Below are 14087 nucleotides of genomic sequence, written 5' to 3'. Positions count from 1 at the left end.
ATTGCAGGTTTTAAATCTCATCTCTGAAGCTGTTGAGTCAAATACTCCCTCACTACTCTGGTCTGCCATTTGGACTAAGAAAAAATTAAAAATACAACACTCCCAGAGAGCATAAAACTCTCAGCTATGGACAATGTTCCAACTTGCTCTTACACCCACAGACATCAGTCCTGCAGCTTTGATTTTCAGTTAAATTGATACCCTTACCCTGCAATTATGCCCTTACAATTTAGAATTAAGTCTCTATCTCTGTAAGATTATTGGCAATTTTTCAAATATGTTAATCATCTTTCTAATGATAGAAATTTCCCATCTGGATTTCCATCAAAATCTTACGCATCATATTTTATGGTGACGCATTCACAAGTTTAAACATCCTGCTGACAGACAGACAGCCTGAGGTGAGAACACAATATTTAACAACACTTTGACACTTAACTGATCTTTACTTGATTTTAACTGGTTTTAAACCTTTAAGCTGACAAACTGTCACTTCTTACATACCAGCTGACATATCAGCTATTTACAGTGAACACCCCTACACTGAAATGATGAGCTTCTCCTCCGTTAGTTAAGATAAGCTGCTATTTGCAGAAGAAAGGAAAGAAATATGCCGGCTGTGATTGGTTGTTCCTCCTCACGTGACTTGTGGTGCTTGTTGATGTGTTTCAAATGCTAAATGTTGTTCATCTCATGGCACAGCCGTTGTGCCCTGAAACATAGGGGCTTGAAAACCTTTGCACAAAGCACAGCGCAACAACATTGCTCCCGCTTTTGAGCGCGCCTTCTGTACAGCTACATTGACACCAATGGATTTGAGGTCACAGAAAAAAAACACAGTATGTGAGCATCCCCTTACTCATCAACTGTTTAACTACTTTCAATGTTCACATACAAACCAACAAATAACTGCCTACAGAGCTTAAACGAAGTGGAAACTTCAAACGCTTTAGCAGTAACATGTTAAAAGTTATTTTAATTCTTCAATAGACACAAACCCCCCCAGTTCTTCATCTTTAACCGACTTTAAAACAGCAAGTCCCAAACAGCATTTCACATGCAAAATAAAAAGGGTTTGTTTTTTTTGTTTTTGTTTTTTTTTTTACATTTTACCTTGTGTGCAGTCTTTGTACCTGCATTGTTCAGAGTAAACAAGAACAAGGAAAACATTTTTTCCCCCCAGAAAATGTTGTTATATCATAGATTCAGAACTAGTAAGTGCTTTGTTGAGTTGTGTTAGTGTTATCGGCATTTTTTTAAGTCTTAGTCCTAAACCTTTGTTTAAATGTCCTTGTTGTTATCATATTTAGTCAATCTGCTTTTTAGTTATTGTTGATATTTTATATATTTGTTATCTGATTATATTGTTTTGATTAGTTATTTTAAACCACACAATTCAGACTTAGACCCCAATACTGTCTTTAAAACTGAGAGCTGTACAGAAGCAGGCCCTGTTTTTGTCATTGTGAACTTTTATATAAGTGAGTGAGTTACTCTCGGTCCAAACTGTGATCATTGTGTGCTGCTGGTGTAGTCTTGATGGTGAAATAAGACCAGACGCCAAAACTGTTGCTGTCTGAACAGTCCAGCTGGTTAACATAAGTGCCAAAAGGAAGCAGGCAGCACTTAGTGGCACTTTGCAACAAAAATAAAGAGAATATGTAAAGTTTTTACTTTTCAAACTACAATTTAGTCTTTTTTGCATTAACAATATTGCATGCTGATGTAGTGACAGTTGGTGTTAAATGATGCTGGTGCAATCTTATCATCATCTTGTCTTAGTCATGGAAAAAAAAGGCCGTTGACAAACATAGTCATAGTGTCTTTTAAAGGAATTAACACTGCTGTTTTGTCAGCAAAATATTTTTTTGCAAACTTTGTTTTTTCATAAACTGGTGTCCAAATTAATCAAGTACAACATTATGAACAGTTTTAAATATATGACTCAAGCAAAATGATGTCACATATCAGCCGAACTAAATGAGTTGTAGCCTTCTATATGGGTTTGTACATATGTGTGACATCAATTGCATCTTGGTCTCATCAGCATTGTTTGTTCCTTGTCTTTTCAACCCCTCAACCTCACAGGAGAAAGACCCTTCAAATGTAAGCTCTGCAACTTCGCCTCCACCACACAGTCCCACCTATCGCGGCACAAACGGGTCCACACTGGGGAGAAACCATACCGCTGCCCCTGGTGCGACTACAGGTACCGGCTCATTGACCCGCCCATGGTTGGTGGCGCTGATGGCTGCCACCATGGCACTGATGATCAGGGTTGATAGGTGGGAGGTAGGAGGGTCTGCACGGGGTATATAAGTGAGTGAGTGTGATGGTGAGATAGCAGGTGGCATTGTAGGGTAGTTTGGAGAGGTGGGGGGGGTGGCGTAAATGCTCAAGGCTGTGTGCGCGTGTGTGTGTGTGTGTGTGTGTGTGTGTGTGTGTGTGTGTGTGTCTGTGTGTGCGTGTGTGTGTGTGTGCAGGGTGGGTGGGAGAGGTGAGGACCAGACAGGTCTAATCTCCACAGCATGGCTCCATCTCATCACTCTGCCATCATCAACAGGCCCAGCCAGATCTCCCCCAACACACATACACACGCGCACACTCTCGCTCTCACACACACACAATGTCACTGTCACTGGCAGGTCCCTGTCATTAAAACACCATCATACCACATCAGTAATTACACAGGAAATTGTCGGTGAAATTGAAAAAGTTTTGGCTGGCGTTGCACATCTCCATCTCTCTCTATCTATCTCTCTCTCTCTCCCTCTGTCTCCCCTTGACTCTCTCTTTCTCTCTCTCTCTCTGTCTCTCTCTCTTTCTCTCATCCTGTGCTTCCTCGTCAGGTTGTGGCAGAAGAGTGTGAAAGGGAATGATCTCAAACCCATCATTGGTTTTAGATGTACTCTTCATTCGTTTTTTCCCCTCTGTGACAAAGTCATTTCAGCAGCTTGCTACACCTGCTCCGCTGCAGTGAAGCGCTCCACTCATTTCATAAGTCTTTTGTATGCAGTCCAACTTAGAAAAAAAAAATGAAATGCTGAGGTGTAATAATTGCAGTCAGGCTATTATTTTGCAATTATCAAAGGATTATCTCACCTTGTACCTGGAGTCATCATGAAGTATCTCAATTAGGGATCGACCAGTGGGGGAGATTTTAACTGATGTTTGATTTAAGATGCATAAAAGATGCTTTTTGTTCCTAAATAATTACTTGTCTTTTAATTGTTTTGGAAGACTGCATCTTGTCTTATTATATTTGCTCCTTTTAGTTCAGTTACCAGGTTTGTTGACCAATATGTGGTTGATATTTTTATTAGCCAAGTTAGGGGCATGGCTCCAGACCACTTTGGTCATGACTGAAATATCTTAACAACCACTGGATGCATCCCTCCAATGCTGGCATTTCATTGCCTTTTGGGTGGTAATTGTATACAGGCATTCAGTGTACCCAGAGGATGAATTTTAATGACTTTGGTGATCCTCTGACCTTTCATCTTGCAAAACCAGCAAAATCAAGTTTTCACTTATTCAGTAGAATATCTTAACTTATGGCTCATCACTAAACTCTCTGCAGATATTTGTGGTTTCCAGAGGATGAGCACTGCTGACTTTGGTCATCCCCTGACTGTCCATCTAGCACTATCATAAGGTCAAACAGTGTATGCCCAAATACGTGCAAAACAAATGCAACTTCTATCGGCCCTACACTCTGGTGAACACTGTGAACAACATACCTGCTACACATCATTGTCATCATTAGCATGTTAACATGCTGAGATTAAAAGCACCACTATGCCCAAGTACGTTCTAACAGAGCCACTAGCATGGCTCTAGGCTCTTAGTGTCGTTAGACTGTCAGTGCTGATAGTTTATTTTAAATTTGAATACTGCAAGAATTTGTTGTTTTGCTCAGAATTCCATTTTTGCTATGACAGAAATGTTGTACCTCATAGGACACCAAACTCAGAACTAGGAAAATGTATGACTGTACGATGAAGACAGCATCTTGCAAGCATTTGTTGATTTCTGTTCAAATCTATCATTAAACATATTGGGTCAAAAGCTGTAAGTCAAAAAAGGTTACCATGTAAATTGGTTGAGTTTTTTTTTCTTGAGATCCCATGTCAAATCACTACAGTATCCTAACCCCAGTATCAGAGATATTGTACAAAGAACGAGCCAAATGTTCCTGGCCCCATTGTTCCTGCACTAATACTTAATGATCATTACAGATAGTGGCAAATGAAACAGTAAATTAGAAGCCCAATTAACATTTTGGTGGCCCCGGGGGTTCTTAGAGGTCCAGAGGGCAGAGAGGGGAGGGGGCAAGGTGGGAGGAGGAGGAGGGGATTGGGGAAACGCCCTGCTGGCTTGCTAATGCGAGGATGAGGAATTGAATGCGGGGGCCTCAGACAGCCGCGAGGGCCCTCGCCTCCGCTCTGCTTTTACACTCTGAATACATGTTTAAAGCCCTGGTGGCCCAACCACGATAAGGAGCGACTAGATGAGTTAGCACGTTTGACCTTTCCATATACGATGATGAAACAGATATGGTGCAGTTGTACAGAGATATTTAGGTCTGAGGCAGAGCCGCAGTGTGACTGACAGTTTTTGCTCACAGAAAATATTTATATCTGTTTTACAGGTATACATCTGATTTGCACTATTAAAATATCCATATTAAATGTTTTGGGTGACATCTATGGTTCCCACTTGATACAATGTGATCTCCATCAAGGCTGCTCCTCAAATGCATGTAAATGAGCAGGGAGTGAATGATCTATCAAATGCCACTCATCTCCTATTCAGACAGAGATAGATAATAGAGGGGGATAATTATAGTTGGGGAGTAGTGGTAAAAATATTCTAATGATATTGCACTGGGAGTCCTTGGCTGTCAATTAACGGTGTCTATTTGACTATTCTCCAGCTATTTATGCAAGCCGCAAAACTTCTTTACTTCAGTGTTTAAGGGATCATTTCTATTGTTCACAATGAGGATTTTTTTTTCTCATTAAAGTCACAGTGGCATCTTAAGCGGTCTAATTGATATGTAGCCTCTGACTCCTGCCACGTTACCATCCTTCTGGGGCTATTATTGTTTATTGAATGCTGCAGCATTCATGTTTCAATCTACCTGTTAAAATACTCTTTCAATTTGAGGCAATGGCGGCTTTGAGGATGACACGCTTACTGTCAGTGCCAGGGAGGTTTGCGACCTTGTAAAGTGAAGGGAGAGATGAGGGAGGAGGGGGGGGAGACATTAATGATGATAACTGGGCCTCTTTGGCAGAATAAGATCCAAATAGCACCAATGATCCAAATACACCCCACCTCCCCTCCTAACTCTTAACACACACAAAGAAACACATTAAAATCTCCTCTAACGAAGCGCCTCTCAATTACACCTCTCCCATTACCATACACTCGTTGGGAGGAGGAATATGGAAATGGCTAAAATAAAGGGGCGAGAGAGGGAGAGACAGAAAAAGGCAGAGAAGGGGTGATGTATCCGTTGAGCATCAGTATGGCTGATTCCCATGGTGAGTGCATGGATGGGGGAGGAAGTTGAAACAGTGTTGGGACTAATTAATACAGTGTATAGTAGGAGGGCTGGTGTGGGCTTTCACTAACTGTGACACCTGCTGACTCCTAAATGCACGTTGTGTTGTTTTAATATGACAATTACGCCATTACCATATCTGAGAGATAGCATGGCCCCCCTAGGAATCCACCCGCGCTCTCTTTAGAACCTTTTAGCTCCGCTTCAAATTTTATCTATTTATGCTCCCACTTTTCGAATAAGAAATCAGTTCACTTTTAGTAAAAAAAAAGCATTTTTTAGCTGCATGATTTGCGGTAATTTGTGACAGTTTAAGTTCTTATGGCTGTCTTTTTTTCATTAAGCAGAAGAGCAGTCAACAGATGTGGCCGTGATTTGTGTGTTAACCTGTTAAAGTTTTACTTGTGATGGCTGATAAAGTCATGACACTAGTTGGTGCCGATCTGCTGGAGAAATGACTGAGAATATGTGTAAATATTAAAGGTTATGTAGATATATATGCACTTCACATCATTCAATATAAATCTGATTCCATTCCAATTTTTAAAATTATTAAAGCTCTTTACATTCTTTCTTTACACTTGACATTTATGTAACCCTACAATACCCCTTGAATATATACTTTTCATGTCACGCCTTAGTTAAGGTTTCTCATTGGTGGCTCCTTTTTTTAAAATCTAGTTTTTAAGCCTAGTGTTTTTATACTGCATGTTACTTATGAATCAAAGTACAAGTAGTATAGTAGTATTAATTAAGTATTAATTTTGAATAAGCCAGAAATCCAAATGTATCACTTCCTGTGAGCCAGGAACCACCTCTCTGTCACAACCCAAATGTAAAAGCTGTCATAAAGTAGATGTTTTTTAAATTATATGTTGTTATATGTTTATATTCATCAGGTAAAACAGACATTTCATCATAGCTGTGGATTACTGCTTTTTTTAAAAAAAGGAGTTTTCTTTGTTGATAGTGTGGCCCCCCAGCTGACTGTAGTGTTCAGTTTTCTGAAGAGCCATCATTGCTCACCAGCTTATGTATTTCATACAGTATGAACAGAACCTAGTGAGGGCCCGCTCTGTTTTTTTTTTTTTTTTGTTGTTTTTTTTTTAAGGCCCCAGTAGAGCCAGGCTGGACTGTGGCCCCATGATGGAGAGAGGTGTCTCTGCAAAAGTGAAAACAAATTCTCTCCTTGGCTGGCGTGAGCTATGGCACTGTGAGGCTTTATTGTCCCGGCCAAGGTGATAAGGGAGAGTAATTGCGTATTATACTGTCCGAGAATGTCAGGTCCAAACTGAGCACGAGTGCCCCATCCATCAACACATGATGGTGTGTGTTTTTGTGTGTGTATGAAACTGTGTTCTACACTGCACATGCTTGCTTGCATGATGCATTATGTGTGCACGTGTGTGTGTTTGTGTGTGTGTAGGACCGTGTTTATGGATTCGTGTCTGTAAATTTGCACCTGCGTAGTCATATCAGAGATTTTTAATTTATATTTTGGTGCAAACCGAAGTGTATTCATGTCTATGTTTTGTATGTACGTGCATGTTTGTTTTCAGTAACACGTGTGTGTGTTTGTGTGTTCATGGGCAGGTTTAGATAGAGCCTGAGAGCAGGTCAGGCAGCATCATTAATCAGCAGAGGGTTGTGTGTGACTCTCTGAGCTGACATCATTACATCCTACACCCTGCAGTAGCTCACTGCTTGGCCTGCCCTATCTGACCAGCCTGAAGACCCGCAAACACACCATATACACACACTTTCTATACCTTTCACACAATTGCAAAAGATACATAATGCATAACAGATGTCTTCAGACATATCTCTAATGCACTCCGTAGGCCTCAAGATCCACGTGCAATCTCATAGCATGCATCACCCACTGCTCCCAGCACCACCATTACACACTTAATCTGAAGGAAAGAGAGTAAGAGATATGCAAGACAGAATATCAAAGAATTTTTGGGATGTAAATATTGTTTGTGTAACAAGTTGGGTTTGGTTGTTTGTGAAAGCGATCTTTAGTCATTTGCTGGTTGTGGGCTTGTTTCACACAGGCGTATTTAGGCAATGAGTGCTTTGAGAGTCTGTCCAAACACGGCTGCTCCCTCAGCTCCAAAGCCCAGTTTGAGTTTTTTCTAGTGTGTGTGTGTGTGTGTGTGTGTGTGTGTGTGTGTGTGTGTGTGTGTGTGTGTGTGTGTGTGTGTGTGTGTGTGTGTGTGTGTCATCATTGCAACAAAATAAAATGTTAGCACAGCAAACCTTTCTTGGGAAAGTTGCCAAGCATTTATCTCATGTTTTCTCCCTCATGACTCTCATCTTTTAATCTTTTTTTTTTTCTATCTATTCCAAATGGAATGCGGCCTTTTATCTTTGTTTGTCTCCCTTAGATCCAACTGTGCTGAGAACATCCGGAAGCACATTCTCCATACGGGCAAACATGAGGGCGTGAAGATGTACAACTGTCCCAAATGTAACTATGCCACCAACTCTCCCATGGAGTTCCGCAACCACCTGAAGGAAAATCACCCTGATATTGAGAATCCAGACCTCGCCTACCTACATGCAGGTAACTCATTGCTCACTTTGTATTTGAGGAGGCTACTCTGCCTCATTGCCTATTCTCAACATCACAATACACAATACAATCCCTGTCCCTATAGAAAAGCTGAGTAAGACTTGAACATACAGTATATGCCTACATTTAGAATCAACAGTGATTTGAAGGCAGTCCCAAACACCACTTTGTTTGAAGGTTATTGGACCTTCAGGCTTATTTACGGCAATGTCTTGCCTGAGTGTCACAAATACACATCAGTCCACTACCACCATAGTTTTGTTCTGCTGGCAGCTCTACTGAAGTTAAAGGGATGCTCAACCAGTTTTTCACAGCATGATCAGTTTGCTAGTTATGAGGAGTATGACTCAGCTTGTAAAAGCAGTTGTATAACGAGGGGTAGTAACTCAATCTGTTTGGACTTGGTTTGGGAACCAGAGGGTGGCTGGTTCAACTCGGACCAGTCAGTAAAGAGTGTGGATTGATAGCTGGAGAAGTGCCAGTTCACCTCCTGGGCACTGTGGAGGTGCCGTTGAGCAACGCCTATTTGTGTGTGTAAAAAAATGGCAATGAAGTGAAGAAATTCTTCTTCTACTGTATCTTTGCAGGATATTTCCAGTTTGAGAGAATAAGCCACATGATGTCATCTCCATGTCATCTGAGTTATTTCAATTTGGGTCAACTTTTTAACAGAATACCTTTTAAATTATGGAGGTGTGGAGTTTGGAAGACCAGTTGGAGAAAGTCCAACTAAAGATGCAACTGAAAGGTATGATGGGAAGTGTAGGATCTGTGTTTCTGGCACTATACTTGGGACTAGGGCTGGGCAATAATTCAATATTTTTATATATATATTTTTTATATATTATATCAATATCGTGATAAGGGACTATCATCTAGTATCACAAGTGTTGTATTTTAAGTGATTTGCCATGGGCACCTTAAGGGTAGCTGGAAACATGTAATGTTCCACATCTAATTTTTTTCTGCTATTCCAAGCATTTGAGCCATACCACTTTCCATTTTCTAACTTCTGCATCTTCTGTATTCCAGTGTGTAATATGCATACAAATACGTACACTTATACAGTATGTACCCACAGACAAATCAACAATTGATTTCATTCCACTGAATTAAACCACCCAGTTGCCCCCACAACCCTGGCCAGGCTCTATCTATCAGCAGAGGTCAGATCTACTAGAATCATTGAGTGTGTTTTAGTCAATGGATCAAGTCTTGCTATTCAATGCTGATGGAGGGCGCCCAGACACAAAGAGGCAGCACTCAAAGATTGCTGGTCTAGCCATCCCTGCCAATCACTCAAGCTATAGAGACAGGTGAAATCTTGTTCCTCTACTATTGGTTCCTTTGTATCCCAGTGTTCTTCCTTTGTCCTTGAAGGCCACCAAATCCAATCGGCAGAGTGCTTGTCCTTCAGAGGAGCAGAGAGGACAGCCTTTATCCTGTTATGCCTTTGACCTTATATAAAAGCAGTAGAGTTGTAGGGGAACACCATGGGAAAGAGGCCAGGCAGGGACGTTACTGGAAAAGGGCTGCAATCTGGTCGTACTGTTGTTTATTTGCTGTTAAAACTTAATGGATCCAGAGTTTTGTCTTTGTGCTGACTCTGAAAAGTTTATTTTAAGGCCCATTCTTGGTGTAATGTCTGTTCTTCCAATTCAATGACCAACTAATATATTTGATCTCCTTTACTTCCATGTCCTAACCTCCCTGCATAACCTTTTTACCTTCAACTACTCTTAAAAACACCTCCCGCCTTCATATTCTCCGTACCCTCTCACCTTTAACCAAAGCACACCTTTACGCTTCTTCTTACACTCTCACCCCAGAATTTCCCCCACCTCTGTTTGTCCTTATGCATGACCTGACCTTTGGTGAAGCTTTTGTTTCTTTGTCCCTCCTTAGTGTGATCTGTAATGCCATATGGGAACAACAATCTCTGTATGTGTCCAGGCCAACGCTGTGGCTTCATGTTCAATTTGGCAACTGTAATTCCACTCAGCTACAGCAAGCAGTGCACATTGTGGGTTTCAATTTTCAGTGTTGTGAGCGAAGGTCAGATCTTGTCTGGAACACACGTCATCTTTCAGTCATCTGGAGGAAACGTATCCTCCTCTTTCAGTCAAGTTAAGCAGCATGTTTTCAAGATGTCATCATGACGTTCTAATTCGTATTCTGGCCACACCATGACACAGATATGAACCCAAAGAATGACAGCTGAAGAAATCCTCCAAAAATGCAGCTGATGTTGTTTCTGACACTAGATGCCACTTTGCTTTTATTTATTCATTACTGTCCTCCAAATTTTGCTTGTATTGACGTGTTAGTAAACTATATTGTGGGACTGTGGAAAATCAACAACTCTTCACCTGATTAAGACCCAAGCAATCAAACTATAGGTGGTTTGAAAAGGCATTGAAAGTACACTTGTGATCTCGCTCTCTTTCAAAAGAGGGGAAAGGGAGGTGGGGGTGGTAGCGGAAAGAGCAGTGTTTCATCTAAGTAGACAGAACGAGACCAAAAGAAAGAGACAGGGGAAAAAAAGATTAAGAAGGTAGATGTTGAATTAACCTGCTTGTGATTGCTCTCTGTCAGAGTGGCACCAGGGCCAGCAGCGAGAGGCAAATCATCTGTGATGGCCCTTCCCGCTGTTCCCCCTTTGAAAGACACAGATCAAACGCACCCTAGTCACGGGCCCTTGCAGCCCCTCGCGCCGGATTGATTGACACCCGAACGTCTCCACTGCTGCTCTGTCTTTCCATATCACTCTCTCTCGCTCTCCGTCTTCCCTTCTTTATTCAGCGTCGCACTTCAAATTAAAGCCCTTCTCAAGGATGAAAGCAGAGGTCCTTTGCAAACGAAGGAAGAGAGGGAATTAGACCCAGCAAGTGATGGAGGGGAATGATGATTAGAATTAGAGGGGGGAAAAAAAGAATGAAAAAAGGAGGTTAGATATGTGAGGGGAAAATGTTGCTGATAGGACACATTTTAATAAAATGGTAATGACAATTGTCTTCCTTGTGCGATCTGCGGAGAGATATGCCAGAAAGAAGTGGCGGCGCTTGTGTGATCTCGGCATAGATAGCACTGCAGCAGAACTTGAGCTACAGGTACCTCTGAGCGCCACGACTTTGCTAAATTACCCCTCTGCTAGAACTTTCTTTCTAGTTAAAATGCTGCAAGTATGCCGTGACTGGAGCAGCTTTGGGAAATGGTATATTTCCTTCTTTCTTTGCTATCTCCCTTCGGCGAGGTCAGCTGTGGTTGCAGGGCAATGGCTTTGTTAAATCAGCCTCCTGTCCTGTTCACTACCAGAAACTATATTACACACACACACACACACAGGTGAGATGTCGCCATTAGCTTTGCCAGAGCATCTTCATCCCACTATTTTAAATTGTGAAATATTTCCCTAATTTCCAACCAAGGTTGTAATTGCACGTCTTGGGGGCATAGCGATCAAATGCTTTGTAATTAGCTAACAGCGACTGAGTACTTGGATCTGCTGCTTAGTGCCTAAGCAGATAAAACAAATAAATAAATAAACTTCTTCAAGGCATTGTTGCTGCTTTATGCAGATTCTATTTTCCTTAATAATGCATGATGGATGGCTACTGTAGAGGGCTAGAGGAGACCTGGCCTTGTAAGTGATGATCTTAATACACAGTTACAACCACAGGCAAATTCATTTGTTTGCATATATTTTTTCCTTATTAAACAAATCTGTAAACAAATATGGGTTTGGATGGCTTTTACTTAAGTTATGCATCTGTGTGCCTTGCCGGCTCCCCTCCCTTGCTTTCACCTTCTGTTCATCATGTAATGAAACATTACTCTCCCGAGTTTTACTTGCGTATTGTGTACAGCAGCGTGTTGGATTGTGGGGGACAGGTGTGTATGTCATGCAAATGTGTCCTGGTATCCCAGCGCATATGACACTGTGTCGACGTTGTGAAAGAAGCCTCAGACACCAACGATAAAATCAACATCTGTTTCTAATAACAATGTGTTATATGTGACACGTTTCTGTGTTGGAAAATATGTGTAAAAAAAAACAATGCATCACAGATCTTTGAAAAAAACACCTATAGGACATCAAGTCGTCAGCATTAGTGATGAACCTGCGTCTTTGTGTCACCGTCCTTCTGTTGCATTCACATGATGGGCATTAATGAAAAAGTCATTCTGTTCAGTGCGATGTAAAGTCAGATTAACAGGGTGGCTCACTGTGCTGACGCTGTCACAGCTTACATTTAGTTATTTTGAGTTGTGTCTTGAAAAGTCAACAATGAGGCATTTGTTAGCTTAGCGGGAAGCCAAAAAATGTAAAATACTTTAACCAGCAATGAAAGAGCAAACTGTGAGACATTTGAGCTCAACTGTTGTAGTTTAAGTTAATAGCATCAAACAAAACCTTGTAGAAAACACATCATATTTCTAAATGTTTTTACGATCCAATGTTATGGCCTAAAACATTAAAAATGTGGCTTTTTTTGTCAAAGTATGTCTTGATTTCAGTTTTTTAAAACACTCACTGTTTTTGTGCCTGTGTTTGTTATTCTGTCTCCATCATATCTAATTCTACCGACCACATTAAGCAACCTAGACAAGCCTGCATGTATAAACTTGAAGATTCGCTCAAGCCAGTGTTGGGGTGTTAATTGGAGAATTCCCTCAAGGAGAAACACCTTTCAGCTTCATCTGGTCCTGAATGGCTCATTGTCACCCCCTTTTTTTGTTTACTGAATTAGCTCTGATTCTTGAACTGGTTCCATTCAGGATTCTTGGAATATTGGTGCTATCTAGTGAACCGGCCTACGCCAGCCTTTCTTCTGTTATTACATTATTTGTTTTTATCAAAAAAACAAACATGGATCAACTATTAATGAGACCACTGCACGCTATTTTTTTTTTCTTCTAAGATATCTCGCCTCTCCATTTTTGCCCTCTCCATCCTTTTTTTTTTCCAATCTGTAAAATATGATATGCCCACTGATATTGTCATGGTTCGCACTTCAGGTCAAGGAAAATCTGCTATTTTTATGCCTGTATGCTGGTGATAGCTGTGGCCAGAGGCATTATGTTTGTATGTCCATCCATTTGTCCCATTCTCTTGAATGCATTATCTCAAGAACAGCTTGAGGAAATTTCTTGAAATGTCCACTTAGACTCAACTATGAACTGATCAGAATATGGTGGTCAAAGGTCACTGTGACCTGGTCCGATGCATTCTTGTGAAGGTGATGTCTCAAGGATACCCTTGAGAGAATTTCCTCAATTTTGGCACAAACGTCCACTTGGACTCAACGATAAGAAGTTGGTCGTCATAGTTCAGGGCCATAGCTCTAAGGTTTATATGCTAATTAGGAAAAAAATGTCAAAGGTCAGCTGAGGATTGAAGGGAATTCGAACTCTGTATCTTTTTTGTGCCCCTCATCCCCGTCCCTCTTACAAACCTCCTGCCATCCACACACATGTAGTCTTGGTTGAGATATTACAGCTGAGAAGCGGCTGTTCATTGCCAGTGTGTCCCAGGAGACATGCAACAAGGAGTGTGTGTTTGAGGGGTTAGCTAAGCGGTTTAGGGGGAAATGCACACCATCGGCTGCATGCTTCTCAGTAAACCAATACAGGGCCGGTCTGGGCCGAGCAAGCAGCAATCCCTGCATAATGACCTGCTCCAATGAGCGTGAAAACTCCCCCAACTGGCTGCATTTATCACACATCAGCCACAACAAACGGCCTTTTGTTTCATCCTCTTCTTCCATTCCTTTCCCTTTCTCCTGGCACCGATCTCTACTCTTCCGTTTAGTGGCCATTCAAAGCCTTGACTGACAAGTCCCATCCAATCAGTGTGGAGACGCAGACGCAGTCTGTTTTCGAATGTGAAGTGATGTCTACATTGTGTTTTTTGCCACCTTTAGGCCGTCACAGACAGAT

The 14087-nt window shown here is 41.4% G+C and overlaps 1 protein-coding gene across 3 annotated transcripts in view; it reads left to right on the top strand.

Annotated features, from left to right (window-relative positions):
- Nucleotides 1-14087, top strand: part of LOC121945870 (zinc finger protein 407) — a 164668-nt gene that overhangs the window by 106790 nt on the left and 43791 nt on the right. For 2 of the 3 annotated variants that reach the window (XM_042490229.2, XM_088083994.1), the window contains exons 8-9: nucleotides 2089-2209; nucleotides 7960-8138. In XM_042490229.2, coding sequence (XP_042346163.2) covers nucleotides 2089-2209; nucleotides 7960-8138 — 300 coding nt within the window. Of the gene's footprint in view, nucleotides 1-2088; nucleotides 2210-7959; nucleotides 8139-8734; nucleotides 12610-14087 lie in introns of those variants that run through there. The other variant, XM_088083995.1, reaches the window with a different exon arrangement.

The sequence above is a fragment of the Plectropomus leopardus genome, chromosome 11 (assembly GCF_026936395.1).
Source record: "Plectropomus leopardus strain MGB_pleo_1.0 chromosome 11, ASM2693639v1, whole genome shotgun sequence".
Lineage (NCBI taxonomy): Eukaryota > Metazoa > Chordata > Actinopteri > Perciformes > Serranidae > Plectropomus > Plectropomus leopardus.
Note: the sequence above shows the minus strand (reverse complement) of the source record. Positions and strands in the feature narration are given on the sequence as shown.